The sequence below is a fragment of the Mollisia scopiformis genome (genome assembly GCF_001500285.1).
Source record: "Mollisia scopiformis unplaced genomic scaffold LY89scaffold_8, whole genome shotgun sequence".
Classification (NCBI taxonomy): Eukaryota; Fungi; Ascomycota; class Leotiomycetes; order Helotiales; family Mollisiaceae; genus Mollisia; species Mollisia scopiformis.
This window is the reverse complement of record NW_017263588.1, coordinates 332,579-347,839: the sequence shown is the minus strand read 5'-3', so window position 1 is coordinate 347,839 and position 15,261 is coordinate 332,579. Positions and strand designations below refer to the sequence as shown.

General features: G+C 46.1%; 8 protein-coding genes across 8 annotated transcripts; 4 read left to right on the top strand and 4 right to left on the bottom strand.

Annotated features, from left to right (window-relative positions):
* Window positions 1-128: 128 nt before the first annotated feature.
* On the bottom strand, window positions 129-1,743 carry LY89DRAFT_540405 (MFS multidrug transporter-like protein; the record flags this gene model as incomplete). The annotated part of the gene is made up of 2 exons (XM_018208160.1): window positions 129-1,177; window positions 1,233-1,743. Coding segments are annotated over 2 exons (1,560 nt in total), but the record flags the coding sequence as incomplete, so codon positions are not given.
* Window positions 1,744-3,445: 1,702 nt separating this feature from the next.
* On the bottom strand, window positions 3,446-5,395 carry LY89DRAFT_683086 (cytochrome P450 alkane hydroxylase-like protein). The gene is made up of 3 exons (XM_018214635.1): window positions 4,636-5,395; window positions 4,047-4,578; window positions 3,446-3,988 (listed from the first exon to the last, which is right to left on the bottom strand). The coding sequence occupies exons 1-3, from the start codon at window positions 5,197-5,199 to the stop codon at window positions 3,570-3,572; spliced, it is 1,515 nt and encodes a 504-aa protein (XP_018073510.1). The 5' UTR covers window positions 5,200-5,395; the 3' UTR covers window positions 3,446-3,569.
* Window positions 5,396-5,606: 211 nt separating this feature from the next.
* On the top strand, window positions 5,607-7,505 carry LY89DRAFT_780163 (uncharacterized protein). Its single transcript, XM_018222360.1, has 7 exons — window positions 5,607-6,083; window positions 6,144-6,180; window positions 6,231-6,334; window positions 6,384-6,707; window positions 6,755-6,822; window positions 6,876-6,928; window positions 6,980-7,505. Exons 1-7 carry the CDS (start codon window positions 5,880-5,882, stop codon window positions 7,366-7,368), a joined length of 1,179 nt encoding a protein of 392 aa, XP_018073509.1. The 5' UTR covers window positions 5,607-5,879; the 3' UTR covers window positions 7,369-7,505.
* Window positions 7,506-8,190: 685 nt separating this feature from the next.
* On the top strand, window positions 8,191-8,710 carry LY89DRAFT_683084 (uncharacterized protein). The gene is made up of 2 exons (XM_018214634.1): window positions 8,191-8,348; window positions 8,397-8,710. The coding sequence occupies exons 1-2, from the start codon at window positions 8,276-8,278 to the stop codon at window positions 8,624-8,626; spliced, it is 303 nt and encodes a 100-aa protein (XP_018073508.1). The 5' UTR covers window positions 8,191-8,275; the 3' UTR covers window positions 8,627-8,710.
* A 259-nt stretch (window positions 8,711-8,969) lies between these two features.
* On the bottom strand, window positions 8,970-9,758 carry LY89DRAFT_612685 (uncharacterized protein; the record flags this gene model as incomplete). Its single annotated transcript, XM_018210635.1, has 3 exons — window positions 9,638-9,758; window positions 9,354-9,583; window positions 8,970-9,302 (listed from the first exon to the last, which is right to left on the bottom strand). Coding segments are annotated over exons 1-3 (675 nt in total), but the record flags the coding sequence as incomplete, so codon positions are not given.
* Window positions 9,759-10,497: 739 nt separating this feature from the next.
* Window positions 10,498-11,388, top strand: LY89DRAFT_667145 (uncharacterized protein; the record flags this gene model as incomplete). The annotated part of the gene is made up of 3 exons (XM_018212956.1): window positions 10,498-10,702; window positions 10,753-10,982; window positions 11,038-11,388. 3 exons carry the CDS (start codon window positions 10,498-10,500, stop codon window positions 11,386-11,388), a joined length of 786 nt encoding a protein of 261 aa, XP_018073506.1.
* Window positions 11,389-11,548: 160 nt separating this feature from the next.
* Window positions 11,549-13,254, bottom strand: LY89DRAFT_683082 (alkaline phytoceramidase). Its single transcript, XM_018214633.1, has 7 exons — window positions 12,864-13,254; window positions 12,802-12,814; window positions 12,692-12,752; window positions 12,505-12,645; window positions 12,172-12,453; window positions 12,007-12,124; window positions 11,549-11,951 (listed from the first exon to the last, which is right to left on the bottom strand). The coding sequence occupies exons 1-7, from the start codon at window positions 12,929-12,931 to the stop codon at window positions 11,777-11,779; spliced, it is 858 nt and encodes a 285-aa protein (XP_018073505.1). The 5' UTR covers window positions 12,932-13,254; the 3' UTR covers window positions 11,549-11,776.
* On the top strand, window positions 13,178-15,111 carry LY89DRAFT_642085 (MFS general substrate transporter). Its single transcript, XM_018211740.1, has 2 exons — window positions 13,178-13,755; window positions 13,803-15,111. The coding sequence occupies exons 1-2, from the start codon at window positions 13,533-13,535 to the stop codon at window positions 14,960-14,962; spliced, it is 1,383 nt and encodes a 460-aa protein (XP_018073504.1). The 5' UTR covers window positions 13,178-13,532; the 3' UTR covers window positions 14,963-15,111.
* Window positions 15,112-15,261: the final 150 nt, after the last annotated feature.

The window sequence follows — 15,261 nt, the reverse complement described above, 5'->3', positions numbered from 1 at the left end:
GCCAGCAGCCATGGAAATAGAAGTCCTGAAAAAGTTGCTTGAGTTTACATTGTTACTTTCGGAAGAGAAGTGTCTCCTATCAACACTTACACATCATTTGAAATGTTGATTTTCGTCTGCAGGGTTTTCCTCTTAGCCTCTTCCTCCACCAACCCCGTTTTCGTCACTTTATGTTCCGTGCTCAACTTTTGATGGCTGATGAACAGACTCATAATAAGACCAACAGCAGCAAATGCAGCGTACATAATCCACATGGACCTCAGAGAATCAGCGAAAGCTTGACGAACGATCCATTGTTGAGCGGGAGCGAGTTGTTTGACGATGTTCACGGTAGCGCCTGCAGAGCTGCTTATTATGGCGCTCGCTGCCTGGCTGCCGAGCTCACCGCTGAGTGAAGAATGGTGCTTTTGCATCTCGTTCTGAAATACGACGCCTCCCACTACGACCGAAATAGAGAGTGAAAGATTCCGGACGAATCCAAAAGCCGCCGTTGCAGCCGCAATATCTCCAGGGGCCACAAAATTTTGCAACGCTATAAGGGGACTCTGAAAATTCGGACCAAGGCCAATACCAGCGATCATCTGGAACAAGATAATCTTCGCCCAATCGGGTTTCGCATCAAAGTTGATGAAAAGCCCAAAACCGATGACCGTCAAAACAAACCCGGACCAAATAGGTATGAGATAATTCCCAGTCGTCTTAATATAGATGCCCGTCGCCATCCCGACCAGAGAAGACGAAATAGCAAAGGCAAAGAAATACACCCCAGACAACAAAGGGGTAGCCCCAAGTATAGCCTGGAAATATAACGGCATGAAATAAGTGCCCGCAATGAAAACAACTCCATGGCAAAAGCAAGTTCCAAAGACGGCTATCTTCGATACAGTATCAAAAAGTCGTAAGGGCATAATAGGATAACGAGCGAATTTCCTTTCCGTCAAAAGAAAAATCGCCATGAGCAGAATGCCAAAAAGTATTAGGCAGATTACTGTCGCAGAATCCCATGGATATGAAATTCCTCCAAGTTCAAGGCCGATGAGGAGCATAAGCGTTCCGCCTACGACTGCAAGGCTACCTGCCCAATCAACGGCTATGAGACCCTGCAAGACAGGTGTTTTAGGATTATCGATTTGCAGAAAAACCGAGAGGAGGACGAAGACAGATCCGGTGATTGGCACTATTTCAATAAGGACTCAGTACGTGCTCAGACAATGCGAAGTTGAGGTTCTTACGATTGACATAGAAGCACCATCTCCAGCTGACCTTTTGTGCGAAAATGCCACCCAAGAATGGACCAACTGCAGATGCAAAAGCCCAAACCAGTCCAACTATTCCGAAATATTTCCCGCGGCTCCGCATGCTGAACAGATCACCAATAACAATATTGACCAGAACAATTAGCCCTCCACCTCCAACTCCCTGTATAGCTCGAGCAGCAATCAACATGCTGATACTGATGCTAACAGCAGAGAGGAGACTTCCGATAAAGAATATCGCCACGGCGCACAGCAGGATGGGCTTTCGACCCCAGATATCTGAAAATTTTCCCCAAGATGGTGTACTAGCTGCGTTGGCAAGCAAGTATGCAGAACCAACCCAGGTATAACCTGCACTGGAGCCGAAGTGTCCTGATATGGTAGGGAGAGCTGTCGTAACGATGGTGATATCAAGGGCAGCGAGGAATACAGAGGAGCAAAGACAGAGCATGATGACAGTGGTCTGCAACTTTGTCCGCGTGGTCTCCAGGTTTGAATGGGACCTATCACCATTCTCAGATCCCATCGTGAATGGGGGTCTCGTCTCTGTTGTGATATCCTCGTTGTGGTGGTCAAGGGGGAGAGAATGGAGAGTTGTGGTCACGGATGCGTTTCTTTCGTCAACTTGGCCTTCAAGATCTGCCTCCCGCTCTTCTTTCTCCGTTTTTATCTCATGCTCAGAGAGCACGCTGGGAAACATATCTTTAGCAGAAATGGCTTTCATGTTGGAGCAGTGGGATATCCAGCTATTGATGATTCTGGTCAGCGTCTAATCTAAGTTTGTTGGGCTAATTTCAAAAGCAAAATGGAGTTTTACTGACGAAAAAGAGAAAGCATGCAATCGATTGTCATCTGTAGCAGAGTGGGGCTCTGTAGAATTGCCGCACTCTTCAACAGATGATAGATATTTTCATGGTCTTTTCGAAGTCCAATTGTGAGATGTGCATGTGCATGTGCGACTGTGACAGCGGCACTTCATTCTTGGATATTGACTTGAGGCTGTGGAGTTGGTACAGCAGGACAGCTCGGGAGTTCACAAAGCTCAGTTGGAGGCGCAGCAGGAGAGATTGTACTGTACTGTACTGTGTTGGAGAAATGTTAGATGAGAAGTCTAATTGCGCCTCGGAGCAGACCTCGGCGATGGCCCCTCAATATTTCGGCTATAATTGCTTAAATATGCCGAAACGGGGATGAAGTTCTATACTATATTAGGATTATGCAAGGTCCAAAGATTATCACAAACCCGAATTGACAACCAGAATTTGCGAAGCCTGTGCAGTACGTGAATATGCATGGGATTCATAATGTTGGTTAGAGGGTTCACTGCCTGGTGAACCTTGGCTAAACTGCATTTGACAGGCACTGGGATTGTAGATCGCAAGTGGTGCATACGAAATGGCCAATTAGATCACAATACTGTCCAACGGGTAAATCAGCTTACTGTTACAATACGCATCCTATATGATATAGTTTCGATCGATCGGCGCATATCATCGCAGATCACTCAAACAAAGCTGTATGCATTCCAAAAAGAAAAGCGTTAACTTCCATCTTTAGATGATAGTCAATCCGCGACTCCCGTGCGGGGCGTATGGCGTGCATATGTGGCGCGGCGCGGGCCGAGTCCGCAAGAGGAAGCTCGTGTATGCATCTTCTCTGATGCCCAGACTAGACTAATGAATTGCTGACATTGACGATCTAGATTCTCATCGAAGCATTCAAGCAGGTACATTAGCGGATCTTCGCGCGACCGTTACATCGAACCTACAATGTGAACAACCATAGACCATGTCACTATTCCAGTGCTTCTGGAAACGACCTGTTATTGTAAATGTTTTTGCCAAGGCTTGCCAAACATGGAAGAATTGGTGAAAATGCCTAGCTTTTTGGATTAGTGATCGAGGGTTGCAGAACACTAATTCAAGCTCTTCAGATTTTTACTCATTCAAGGTACCACCCAATGATAGTTTCTGTTAGATTGTAGATCGGGTATGAAAAGCACGGCACTGAGCTCGGGGTAGACTCCTCACAGACGAAGAAAGCATTGAGATGTTGTATGCCACAACTGTCTCTTCCAAAGCGAGTGTGACCTGTGCACCAAAATATCCCCACGACGACACTTCAAAAGATTCCAAGTATATCATAATCAACCATCTGGATATTAAATAGTTTTTCTAGAGATATATTTGTAGGATGTAGAACATGCTTTTATATGAGCTTTTGCAGACTGAGAGAGTTTTATGTGTCAAGTTGGTATTGCCCCATCCACACTCTCCCTTGGTGGGATATTCTCTCAAGACAGAGACTCATCCCTTATGCTGGCGTTAAGCTTACTTTACACCCGTACTTACTGTGTGGGCCGATTCGCCACTGCTCAGTCCATGGATACTCATCCCTACTTTCTACCTTCGCAAACTCCTGCATCATCCTAACCGTCACGTACGCAGCCTCAGTATTCACTAACTGCTGCGCCGGGCAGGTCCGTGGACCCCCACCGAATGGAATAAAACTCCAGAACGGCTTCAAACCTTCCCATCTCTCGGGACGGAATACGGCAACATCAGGCCCCCAGATGTCTTCGTCCTGGTGCAGACAATAGATGTTGAAATTAATGTACTCGCCCTTGCGGACCAGCAGCGGGGATTTTTCGTCGGGTCCACCACCAGTCGGGAGGATAGAGTCAGCCAAAACACAACGTGGGTTGTTGTCGGAGATGGAGTACATTCGGTGGGCTATTCCATGACAGTCAGCAAGAATATTCGGAAGGAGTTTGAAGAACGAGGCACTGACCCTCATTGATGACCCATTGCAAGTACTTGATAGATTTCAAAAGCTCAAATGTAAGCGGCTGGCTCCCCACTGCCATTACTTCCTTCCGAAGTCTAGTCCAAATGGTGGAATTCCGAGCCAGTGCATGAAATATATTGGCTACGAGAAAAGCAGTCGTGTCACGACTCGGCATGAAGACTGCGAGAATCTGGGAACGCAGGTCCAGCTTATCTTGTGTCTGCTTGACCATCTCGTTTAACAAGATGTAGCGATGATCTTTTTCGTCTTCCGTGCCTCCATTCATCTTGCGTTGCTTTTCTCCTTCGAGAGCTACATCGATGTGTTTTTCGACGAATGCATGCACGATACGGACAGATTCAAACCAGAGCGGATCTCGATAAAGGAACTTGAGACGACCCAATCTGACTCTATTGCCAAGGCCTTCCATCACGTAGTCGAAAGACTTGATGAAGAGTTCTCCCTCTTCGGCCGGTAAAGGGAGAAGGGTATCAGCCGATTTTCCAAAGAGAAATTCAGTAGATGTATCAAGGAACTAGAAGAGATCTTAGCACAAGACGCATCATAGCAAACTTTGACGTGATTTACAGACCAGCCGTGAAAAGAGAGGCTGTAAATCAACTGTGGCCCCGTCCTTTGGAAGTAGCTCTAATAACCTTTTGAAATGAAACTCCAGAGAAGCTAAATTGCAGATTTCTACTCGTGAGAAGGTAGGTTTAATCAGGGATCGACTGTATTGCCAATATTCGCCGTCTGTCGTATTGATCCCATGGCCAAACAATGGCTCGGCAAGACCCTCTCGAAGTGGCTGTAGTCCGTAGTCTTTCGCATTGAGACCGAGGACTGCTTGTATGTTCTTTGGCTCCATAGTCCGAATCATACGCTTTCCAAGGAAAACAACCTCGTGTGTCTTGCCATAGATGGCATACTGGTGCTGAATTTCTTCGAGGTAAATGCAGGCCGTATGCTCTTTTGCATCTTTGACGAGAAGGTCTATGCCAATGAATGGCTCGCTATGTGGATACTTAACAGCTTCACCACAGCCGTGTTGCTGCTTCTTGCGCTCGTAAGACCTCTTGTCGATGAGCTTGGTGATCGCGACGTATAGGATTAAGGCTGTCGCCCCAAGGGCAATAACTTGCGATATTAGGCCCATACTGTGTCCAAAATGACGAGAAGGCGGGCACAGAATAGGGGGCTGGCAGCCTGGCTCAGAGCAAGAAGAAATGACCTGTTGTAAAAACGACCTGAAGCTTAGGGGCAGCTCAACGAGAATTCTGAGCGTGGAACATTTCCTGTAACAGGAGCGACCAACCTAGTTGGTACGTACCCAAGCACTCGGTAAACATTACTGTACTGTACGTGAGCCAACGCAATCGGTCGGAAATTTCCCAGATTTTCGTTGGTCGTGGATAAATAAATGTGAGCGCCTGCAGCTTCCCCATGCAGAGAACTTCGTGGGAGGTGGGGCCTGCAAGCCAGCGGCGGAAGGATGAAGTGGCACGACCTAGGCTTTATCTCGCAACTTTCTCCAAGTAGCAGGGAGTCTGCTATGCACGCTGCATTCCCATGTACCATGTAGTTGAGAATCCTACTTGGCTGCTAACGGCAACAGGAAACTGGCCTGCCACTGCGTCGCATTCGAGTCGCGGCTCAGTACATTGGAGGCGTGGGCACATTGTGCATCTTGCCGTCCATGGTTGATTTGACAATGTGAAGTTCCTATTTGGAAGGTCAGTATTTCATGAAATTCCCGTTTATTATTGTTCTCTCAACAGTACTTCTGGTTGTTGGACCCATTTGTCACACATCACCTTATTCTCCATACAACTCAAAATGTCGACAAATTCATCTAGTCCCAATGCGGCTCCTCATATGAAGTCTCCCATAGATGTTTCTTACATCAACGAGAGGTCTATGATAGTTGTTGGGGCTCTATTCCCAACTTTGAGCATCATATTCGTATGCCTTCGCTTTTACGTTCGCCAGAAGCAGAAAGCAAAGATTCTGGCTGATGACTTGCTTCTCCTTCCGGCTCTGGTAAGTCGAACTTGATCATCTGGTCATTCGATATTTGGAACAGTGTTAATCTTCTGCCAGGCGATTATCATTGGAATGGGAATTGCTTTTATCATTGGTAATCAAATGTCCTTCAAATATCTTCGAGACAGCACTTACTTCTTACAGGCGCAAGAGGACATGGACTCGGCGATACCAAGGGCTTGCCTGCTGGCGCTCCACCTGAACTCGAATTTACCTTCTTGACACCACAGATCATCTTAACAGAAAAGGTGTAGTACGGATGCTATGAAAACGGTACTCCACTAACATGCATTTCAGGTTCAATTCATATGCCAACTCATGTCCGTTATCTGTATCGGATGCATCAAACTCAGTGTCGTCATGTTTTATCGTCGGATATTTGTTACGCATAACAAGTCCTGGTTCTCATGGGCCTCCTCAATCATTTGTGGCGTTATTGTTGCTTGGACTATTGCATTCTTCTTTGTGTTCCTCTTCTATTGTGGAACACATATCGAAAAGGAATGGAGTACTGTGGTCGAAATTATCGAATACTGCCCGAACGCTTTGAACGATCAAATAGCAATTGGAGTCTCCGATGCTATCGTTGATATCGCAATTCTGTTAATCCCTATACCAATGGTAATTTCACCTAACTCAGGCTCCGGGCTTTGCTAACTACTATCCAGATTCTTAAGCTGCACCTTGACACAGCTAGAAAGATCATGGTCATGAGCATATTTCTGTTGGGAGGATTGTATGCCACCCTTCTATGTATCTTTTTTGGTATCTTGGGTTAACAAGACTTAGCGCTGTTGCCGCATCGATTGTGCGAATGGCAATATTCATACAAGTAGTTGTTGGTAAGTAAGGTAGACTTTCTGGAAATGATGAATCATGCTAAAATTTGACAGTTGGATTTACCCCAGCTCTTGATGGTGATAAGGACATCAGTCTCATTCTCTTCTGGACTATGGTTGAGTCTGGGACCGCTATCGTTGCAGCATGCCTTCCGACGATGAAAGTTCTCACTCATAATATCAACCTCGAAAACTTCTTGAGAAGCATCAAGAGTACCTTTTCCCTTCCATCTAGGGGCTCTCAAGCCTCCGTTTCCAAGGCGAGCAGCTCCAGATCGCATGTTAATGGCGGCTCATCTATCGAATATATCACAAGGCCAGAAAAGAACTCTAAGGTTGAGAGTTGCGCTATGCACGACATGGAAAGCTTCGATTTCAGCAGGTCAGATGAGAGCGCGATACAAGTGCAGAAGACTTTCCGCCAAGAAAGCATTGAGGTGTGAGATGATACACTTGATTATTTACGGTAGACTGGTTGTTTTGGAGTTTTAACATATTTATACACATAATAGATGATGTTTAGGGAAAGAAAAAGTGCAACTGTTAGACCATCTCGGCAGAACTCTTGTAATAATTGGACATCATATGAGACATGGCAGCATCTGTCTTCAAGTTCTGTTCCATTCTGTGCTGTGCAAAACCTGAACTATCGATTCTATCTTTTTGCCAGAATCTTAAAATTAGAACACTAGATATAAAAAAACTGAAGCCTGCATATGTTGAAAGTAAAATTGATTGCCTACCTAGGTAGGTAGCAGCCGTACTTCCTGCACATCAGACGATCTGCAACTGCGGGTGGCTTATTTCCAGTCCCTGAATCTGCGCCACTACACAGCATCCCAATCAATCAAAAACATGCCGATGATTGCACCGGCTCTGGAAAGGGTTTAACTTCTCATGTCGGTACTTTAGAAAGGTAGAGTTGAGACGGTTGCGCCTCGAGGACACAGCGAGCTTGTCAGCCTACATACTATTGTCTATTTTCACTGGAAGGACTCTCTTAGAATCCTTCAAAAGTCACACTTTGCCGCCAAAGTAACGCTAGTACCAGCGACTTTAACCACATACCAACTTCACAGGGATGTGCGCACAATCAGATGTTGGTCATGCTGATGTCAATATCTCGCAAGGTTCCCAGGAGGAGAATGAGATCCCGCTGTCGGCGACATTCTAGATCTGCGTTGGGGGCTGCTCAAGTCTTTTCAAGGACAAGGGTTGTTGTAGAGAATCAAAGTTATGTAGCTAGATTCCCGGCAAGAGCACTTCTTATTCTACAGCATCGAAAAGTTTCATCTTTGTTCCATCACTCACCAAATCATACCAACAGCGAAGAGTGACAAAGAATTCAACATGCGTTTCTTCTTCATCACTACGCTTAGTGTGCTCCTCACCACTTCGATGGCAGCACCAACCTCAATTACAGGTAGTTCACATCTTCCTATTCAATATCCATTAACTCAGCCGTGACCAGAAAGTCGAGCAGTGAACTTCGAACCCGTTGCCAACGCCGCGGTTCCCGACCTTGGGGAAATCTTTGAGGGTCATAAGACGAGCGCTGAGCATGCAGCCATGGGGATTGGATATTCAAAGCGGACAGTCAACTTCAAGGCGGTTGAGGGGGCGAACGTTCCTGATCTTGGAGAGATATTCGAAGGGCATAAGACTAGCGCTGAGCATGCTGCCATGGGTATTGGGTACTAAGATATACTGAGACATAGGTTAGAACATCTAGGAAAGATATGGTGGGTGGCAGTGACCAAGTATTAGAGTTTGGATAATTCAGAGTAATAAAGTCTCTTTATAATTGGTTTCGCTGCAAACTGATCTCAATGTGGGTGACCCAACTGACCTGCGATACCCCTGTGATATACCGAGTACAAAGATGGACGTGAAAGGAGTAAGTACTTACAAAAAAGACTCCCCTTCAGACAAGGAAAAGCAAGCCCTAATCTGTACAATTGTCCTGATCTGCAATACGATGTCATTATGAGATGATTCATCTCGCCTCCCTCCGCAAATCTTCATACAACGGCACCTCTTCCCCAAAAACCTCAACAACCTTCTCTCGCCACGGACTTCCCGCTGGACAATACACAAATCTCTGAATCTCAGGTAGATCCTCACTTGTCTGATTCACATAAGCATAACAACTATTATACTTCTCCGCCCATTCGTCAAGCTTGTCCCAGCTTCGACACATCCGCATTTGACCCACACCGGACTCCGGTCTCTTACTCTCTGTCGAATATCGAGGCGTATCATCAGCATTGCATAGAATGTCCTGGCGGATAGCATCTGCGCAGTGGAGAACATGGCCCCAGGAGCGCGACTGCTCGTCACCGCGGTAGAATTCTTGAAGTGACAGGTAGATGGCGCGCTGAATGTAACTCAGTCTTCGAAAATTTCTGAGGAGAAAGGGGGATATTACAATGCAGTGTAAGTTGTGGTATCCGTTGAGCAAATATATACTGCGTGAGTCGTCCCAAGGGAAACGTTGCGCTTCACGAAGACCATGCAATTCGACTAAGTCATCCGGGAGAGCGACCATGCCGGCATCGATATTGATATCCTCCCAGAGCTGGGTAGCCAATGTCTGATTGGAATCAGTGAAGGGGGTGTTTTCTTCAAATGGCACTGGAACGTCTCGTTCTAATTTGGCTGGTCGAGACTGATCAGCTTCTGGTAGCTAGGAACAAGAGGAAGGGATAATACCAAAAAGTGTTTTAGAATCTTGTAAAGGCTGACAAGAGCCTACTGAAAATCTAGTTGAGATAATGAAAGTGAGGATATTTGAAAAGAGTAAACAAATGAAGAAGAAAGCCATGTGCCTACTGCCACCCCAGGGAGGTCTGGAGGCAGCAATGTCAACCGGCGATTCCTCTTCTTTTAGAACACTGTATTTAGCGTACGAAGACATTGCTACTTCTTCTGTGTGAACGAGAAGAGTTTTCTAATGACTTTCTTCGGAATTCGACATGAAGCAATTATCTCCACAAGAATTATCAAAATAATTTGCTGCTACGATGGGGTGCGATATCATTCTGTCGAATCGGCGTAGTATGGGATACAGGTTGGAACCAGAAGGTTTGTTCCTGCAGGGTCAATCATTTAGTGGATTCCCGCCTCACACAACCTGTTTATGCTAATATCTCAAATCCTACCGAAAAATTACGAACCGGGAAGCGTTAAGTGCATTTTCTCGTAACTAATTTTGCTTTAACGGCGCATGCGGCGCTTGCATTGCATCTTCCCCTGGGTGAATTGTCACTTAAGATCGGCACCGCACCAGAGAGGCACAGATGCATGCGTACTAGCTCCAAGTGCCGAAGTCCCCTAGATACCTAGGTATGTGGCAATGCTCGGGATCGTCCGTGTATAGATAGGAAATGCTGTAGCCCGATGCAGCAGGTGAACAAGCAATTATAGTATTCGGTCAGTAACGCAGATAACCTCAGTAGTTGTACGTCAATTACCTTTCACTTCCTGAACCCTAGGCCCTTCCATGTTCTTTGAGTGTGTTGTCTCTCGAAAAGCTTTTTTGCCAACAGCTGTTCAAATTTCACTTTACAATCATGAAGCCGAGTATGGAAGAAAATCGGCTCTTGGAAGATATGAACGAAGAGGACTACGAGATAGAATTTCCTCCCCGACACTCTAACAGATCAACTTGGACATTTAGGAGTATCTTAACATGTTCTCTACTAATCTTATCAATCTCCATCAACATCTTCCAGTGCTGGTATTTCCAAAATTTTGCTTCTGAGCGTTCAAAGCATGGTGAGTTTGCACACTTTTTCGACCTTGAAAACTGCCAACCTCTATCACAGCTGGCGTGACTGGAGGAATCTCAAGAAACTTCGTAACCAACACAGAATGGAGCAGCGACAACACAACACACGCCGACATGCTGTGGACGGAACTTAGTCCCGACACCGGCATGGTCGTCGTCGACGCCGACTACAGCCAAAAGATGGGCTTGTACCGAACACAGCCTTTCCCGTGGGACCAGAGCAAGAACATTTACATGCTCGAGGGCTATCACAGCCTGCACTGCCTAGTTCGTTGCGCCCCTAAAGAAATTTCCAAATCTCCGTGACTAATGGCAACATTAGATGTACATCTACCGCGCCCTTCGAGAATTCGAGCAAGGGATCCCACAAACGACACCAATGCACCATCACATCCACTGTCTGGACGCATTAAGGGAGAACGCCATCTGCTCAGCAGACGACACGCTCCGACCAGCAGGCAGCGGACAAGCCACCCCGCTAGTTCCGGAAAAGCAGCCGCGCAAGCAATGCCGTGACTGGAATCAACTAGAGAGGTGGGCGGTGGAGAACTCGGCGTGCTTTAAGCGATATCCAGATGATGATCCGAAACACCGTACGCTTGAGGAATGGAGGAATTGTCCAGAGAATTCGCAGTTCATGCCTTTGGTGAATAAGTTCTTTAATGGGAGTTGAGAATTTAATGAGAATACTTCCTCAGAGAACCGAGCGTGCAGCCTTTGTCTCGTGAGCTTCCATGCTGAAAGTTTGGGATCCCTTGTGCCAGAAACTAAATATGAAAAGTAATAATTGGGATTTTGAGCATGTAAGGAGCAGTGAAAAGTAAATTTCTTGCAGGGGTTGTTGTGTGTGCGTATGAGGGATTCTCCAACTTCAACTTCTCTTTGGTACACACGACTCTTCACGTGAGGCTGTCCATTTAAAGATCCAAAAACTCCTTGCATCCTGTCCAGCTTTTTCGCCATCTAATAGATACCAGATATAGCTTTTCCCCCTGTGTCATGTGGCCCGAACGATCAACAAGCAGTCGAGTAATGGCATTAAGCTTGTCTCATCTCCAAAGCTATTCTTCCCTCTCTTTCGTTGTCTCGATATGAGGCAGGGACAATGTGCTTCGCCAGACCAAGACAATTTGCGTTTTCCTGCCGCCAGGTTGTCTTTGTGCTCTGATGTACAAACGAAGATATTCGATGAATACGACGTAGTAGTAGACACCAAGTCCTGTGAAGATATGCCACCTTTTTGACACTAGTATCAGCAATACTAGCTCTATAGGAGGATGACTTTGCTCACCAGCCATGCAACTCTGTGACAAATCCTAAAGGCATGCCAACAATATCTCTGAAGCTGCGAAGCGCTCCACATGCATGATTATCAATCCTCCAGAGCACATAGCCTCCAACAAACGTCACTGGAATATGTTAGCGAGATTTGAGACCATTATCCTGTGCTCCCTACCTGCTCCGTATAGCGCAAGACCCTTCATGTCCTTCACGGCATCTCGATCTGTCACTTTTGTGCTCACTAACCATACACACTGACAGAACACCGTCCAAACCATCAAACCGAAGACGCCTTGAAACCCAGGCGTATAGTCGATACAATAATGAAGTAAAGAGGCAGAAAATGCAATGCAGGCAACGGAAATGCCGAGGAATCTGCGAGCCTCCGGGCCAAGTGTTACGCTCAGGGCAGCATAAAGTATTGATGCAGTTGCATACATCATCGAAAACTCATCAACTTTTGAAGATGTTAGCCGTAGATTTTTTCTTTCCTGAGTGATTTACTTACCCATTTGGCCACTGTACTTTATAGTCGTGTGATATGCCATTGATCCTGGTCCCACGCTGGCGAGCATTGCATAACATAAGATAACAACTTTGTCTCTTCCGTTTCGCTTGGTGTTTTTGATGCCATGCCAGCCCAGGTACACTGATGGTAAGCCAAATATATTGCGAGAGCTTCAGGGACAACATACAGTACATAAGACTAGTTGCGGTGTTGATAAATTCGGCAATATACGATGTCAGGTAAAAGTCCTGGACAAGTCAGACTCAATCCGGCTCAACGAGCGAGATATCGAATCACCAATTCACAGAATCTCGAGAAAACATTAGCAGAACTCCGTTATAGGAAAATTCGTGACAAACCGTGCTGACGATGTCATTTCACCCCATGCTGACTGACCTTCAACATACGGCCAGCTCAAGAAACCCATTTTTGAAACAATCTCAAAGTTATCTCAAAGCAGATCCAGAACAGAATAATGTGATAGAAGATGAAGATTTTCCATTGAGGAATCGCAACTTATATCTCAACTCAAGCAACGTGCGACGTCCAGAAGGAACTCATCGCTGATTGGCTGGAGACGGAAAATCGGTGCATCTGCGGACGGAAAATTGACGACTGGTCAAACATCTCAGTCAGCTTGCCTCCGTTTCTTATCTGCCCGCTCCCTCGCGGCTACGCAACGCAAGCAGGGCTCCATCCGTTCGAAAAGGACTGAGAACTTTGTTCTCTGTCGTTTGCTTTGCAAATGTCATGTAGCACTGAAGTCAGTGAAGTGCTGGCCGCTGTCGGAGTGTCATCTTCAGGGCGCCGGCGCTGATCGAATGGTGGGGCTAGCGAATGGCATCCACTATGATCCGACGAAAAGCGTTCAGTTTGTAAGCTATTCTCCAATATGGAGCTTTATATATTGGCATCAATTCCACAGGGAAATCTATAACGCAAATATACACTTTCAAAGGGTCAAGCAATCAAACAGCAATTTCGGAGAGAGTTGGTCCCACACGTGATAACGACCCCACCTTCCTAAAATGGACAACTCTAGGTCCTCTCAGCGAAACATTGAGCTTGACGGCTGGAATCGGCGGACGACTTCAAATGAGGCAGACGGAAGCTTGATACTTGATAACAATGGCGGTGTTCAAGATGTCGAGGGACGAAATATTGTAATTCAACAATTGAAGCCTGTAGACGGAGGACCTGATGCTTGGAAAGTGTTGATAGCTGCTTTTATCTTCGAAGCTTTACTCTGGGGTAAGTCGATGAGCCTTGCTCTTGAACTACAGCACTAAGATCAAAAGGTTTTCCAATCTCCTTTGGTGTTTTCCAAGATTATTATTCTACTCTACCTCAATTTGCAGGCGTCAATTCAAAAATCGCACTCATTGGTACTCTAGCTCAAGGACTTTCCTACCTTGGAGCACCTATCTCAGCAATGGTAACGAAACGTTTTCCAAAATATCATCGTCTACAAATCTGGATCGGATGGCCAGTCTGTCTCGGTGGGCTTGTTGCTGGCTCATTCGCTACTACGGTCCCCTCCCTCATTGCAACCCAAGGAATCATGTACGGTATTGGCTTCATCACTTTGACCTATCCAATAATCTCCATGGTCGACGAATGGTGGGTTCAAAGGAAAGGAATGGCATTAGGACTCATTGCCAGCGCATCAGGAGCATCGGGGGCCATTATGCCGTTCATCATTTCCGCTATGCTGAACAAGTACGGATACCAGACAACATTGCGAGCAATCGCTGTCGCAATGGCACTACTCACCGGACCTCTCATCCCATTCCTCAAAGGACGTCTTCCACCTTCTGAACGCAGCGCTATTGCGAAGACAAACTGGTCTTTCCTCCGAAAACCACTCTTCTGGATCTTTGGCGTATCAACTTTAATCCAAGGCCTGGGATTCTTCTTCCCAGCTCTCTATCTCCCTTCCTACGCAACAGCAATAGGCCTTAGTTCCACACAAGGAGCTTTAGTTCTTGCAATCATGGCGCTGGCCCAATTGATCGGCCAATTTGCGTTCGGTTTCCTCTCGGACAAGAAACTCTCAGTCAGCACCCTCGCCATATTTTGTTCTTTCATGGCAACCATTGGGTCTTTTGCTGTTTGGGGAATGTCGAAATCTCTCGGTCTCCTTATACTCTTTAGTATCATATACGGCTTCTTCGGATACGCATTCGCAGCTATGAGAGCTGGGATGGGAAAGGCTGTCAGTGATGATCCTTCTGCTGTTGTTGCTACGTATGCTATTTTGGTTTTCCTCCAGGGCATTGGAAACGTACTGGCAGGTCCGATTAGTGCGGCGTTGTTAGAGAGGAATGTTAGGTTAAATGTCTATGGTGTTGAGAGGTTCAGGAGTTTGGTTATCTTTACAGGGACGTGTATGTCTGCTAGTGGATTTGTGATTCTGGGATGGTTTTTGAGACCGAGTAAGGTTTTTGCTGTGAGATAGTTTGTGTTCCACTTTGGGTTGCTTATAATGTCCTTTACGAGCGATACATTTTGTATTTTGCTTCGACATAAATATAATATAAAGCACCTACGACCACGACGGTAGATTATGGATCCTAGAAGCATAATACAGGCTTTTAAGCTTGATGGAAGGAAGCTACAGGCTGTTGAAGTGGGGGTTCTAGCGAGTTTACAGGGTAAGGTTAGCTCGGGCCGAGCCAAGCCATGCCGTCACCGACAATTTTCCAGCCCAGCTATCAACATTGCACTCTTTCATCTCTCCCAAACAACCACCTGCCA

Coding starts and splice junctions, on each gene's coding strand:
- LY89DRAFT_683082 (XM_018214633.1), bottom strand. CDS start 12,931: ATGGGTTTCTTGAGCTGGCCGTATGTTGAAGGTCAGTCAGCATGGGGT. Junction 12,646..12,691: donor CGCAACTAGTCTTATGTACT/GTATGTTGTCCC, acceptor GCTTACCATCAG/TGTACCTGGGCTGGCATGGC. Junction 12,454..12,504: donor AAAGTACAGTGGCCAAATGG/GTAAGTAAATCA, acceptor CATCTTCAAAAG/TTGATGAGTTTTCGATGATG.
- LY89DRAFT_683084 (XM_018214634.1), top strand. CDS start 8,276: ATGCGTTTCTTCTTCATCACTACGCTTAGTGTGCTCCTCACCACTTCG. Junction 8,349..8,396: donor AGCACCAACCTCAATTACAG/GTAGTTCACATC, acceptor AGCCGTGACCAG/AAAGTCGAGCAGTGAACTTC.
- LY89DRAFT_780163 (XM_018222360.1), top strand. CDS start 5,880: ATGTCGACAAATTCATCTAGTCCCAATGCGGCTCCTCATATGAAGTCT. Junction 6,084..6,143: donor TGCTTCTCCTTCCGGCTCTG/GTAAGTCGAACT, acceptor ATCTTCTGCCAG/GCGATTATCATTGGAATGGG. Junction 6,708..6,754: donor TGTTAATCCCTATACCAATG/GTAATTTCACCT, acceptor ACTACTATCCAG/ATTCTTAAGCTGCACCTTGA.
- LY89DRAFT_683086 (XM_018214635.1), bottom strand. CDS start 5,199: ATGGGCCTAATATCGCAAGTTATTGCCCTTGGGGCGACAGCCTTAATC. Junction 4,579..4,635: donor AGCCTCTCTTTTCACGGCTG/GTCTGTAAATCA, acceptor GATCTCTTCTAG/TTCCTTGATACATCTACTGA. Junction 3,989..4,046: donor GCAATGGGTCATCAATGAGG/GTCAGTGCCTCG, acceptor GTCATGGAATAG/CCCACCGAATGTACTCCATC.
- LY89DRAFT_642085 (XM_018211740.1), top strand. CDS start 13,533: ATGGACAACTCTAGGTCCTCTCAGCGAAACATTGAGCTTGACGGCTGG. Junction 13,756..13,802: donor CTTCGAAGCTTTACTCTGGG/GTAAGTCGATGA, acceptor TAAGATCAAAAG/GTTTTCCAATCTCCTTTGGT.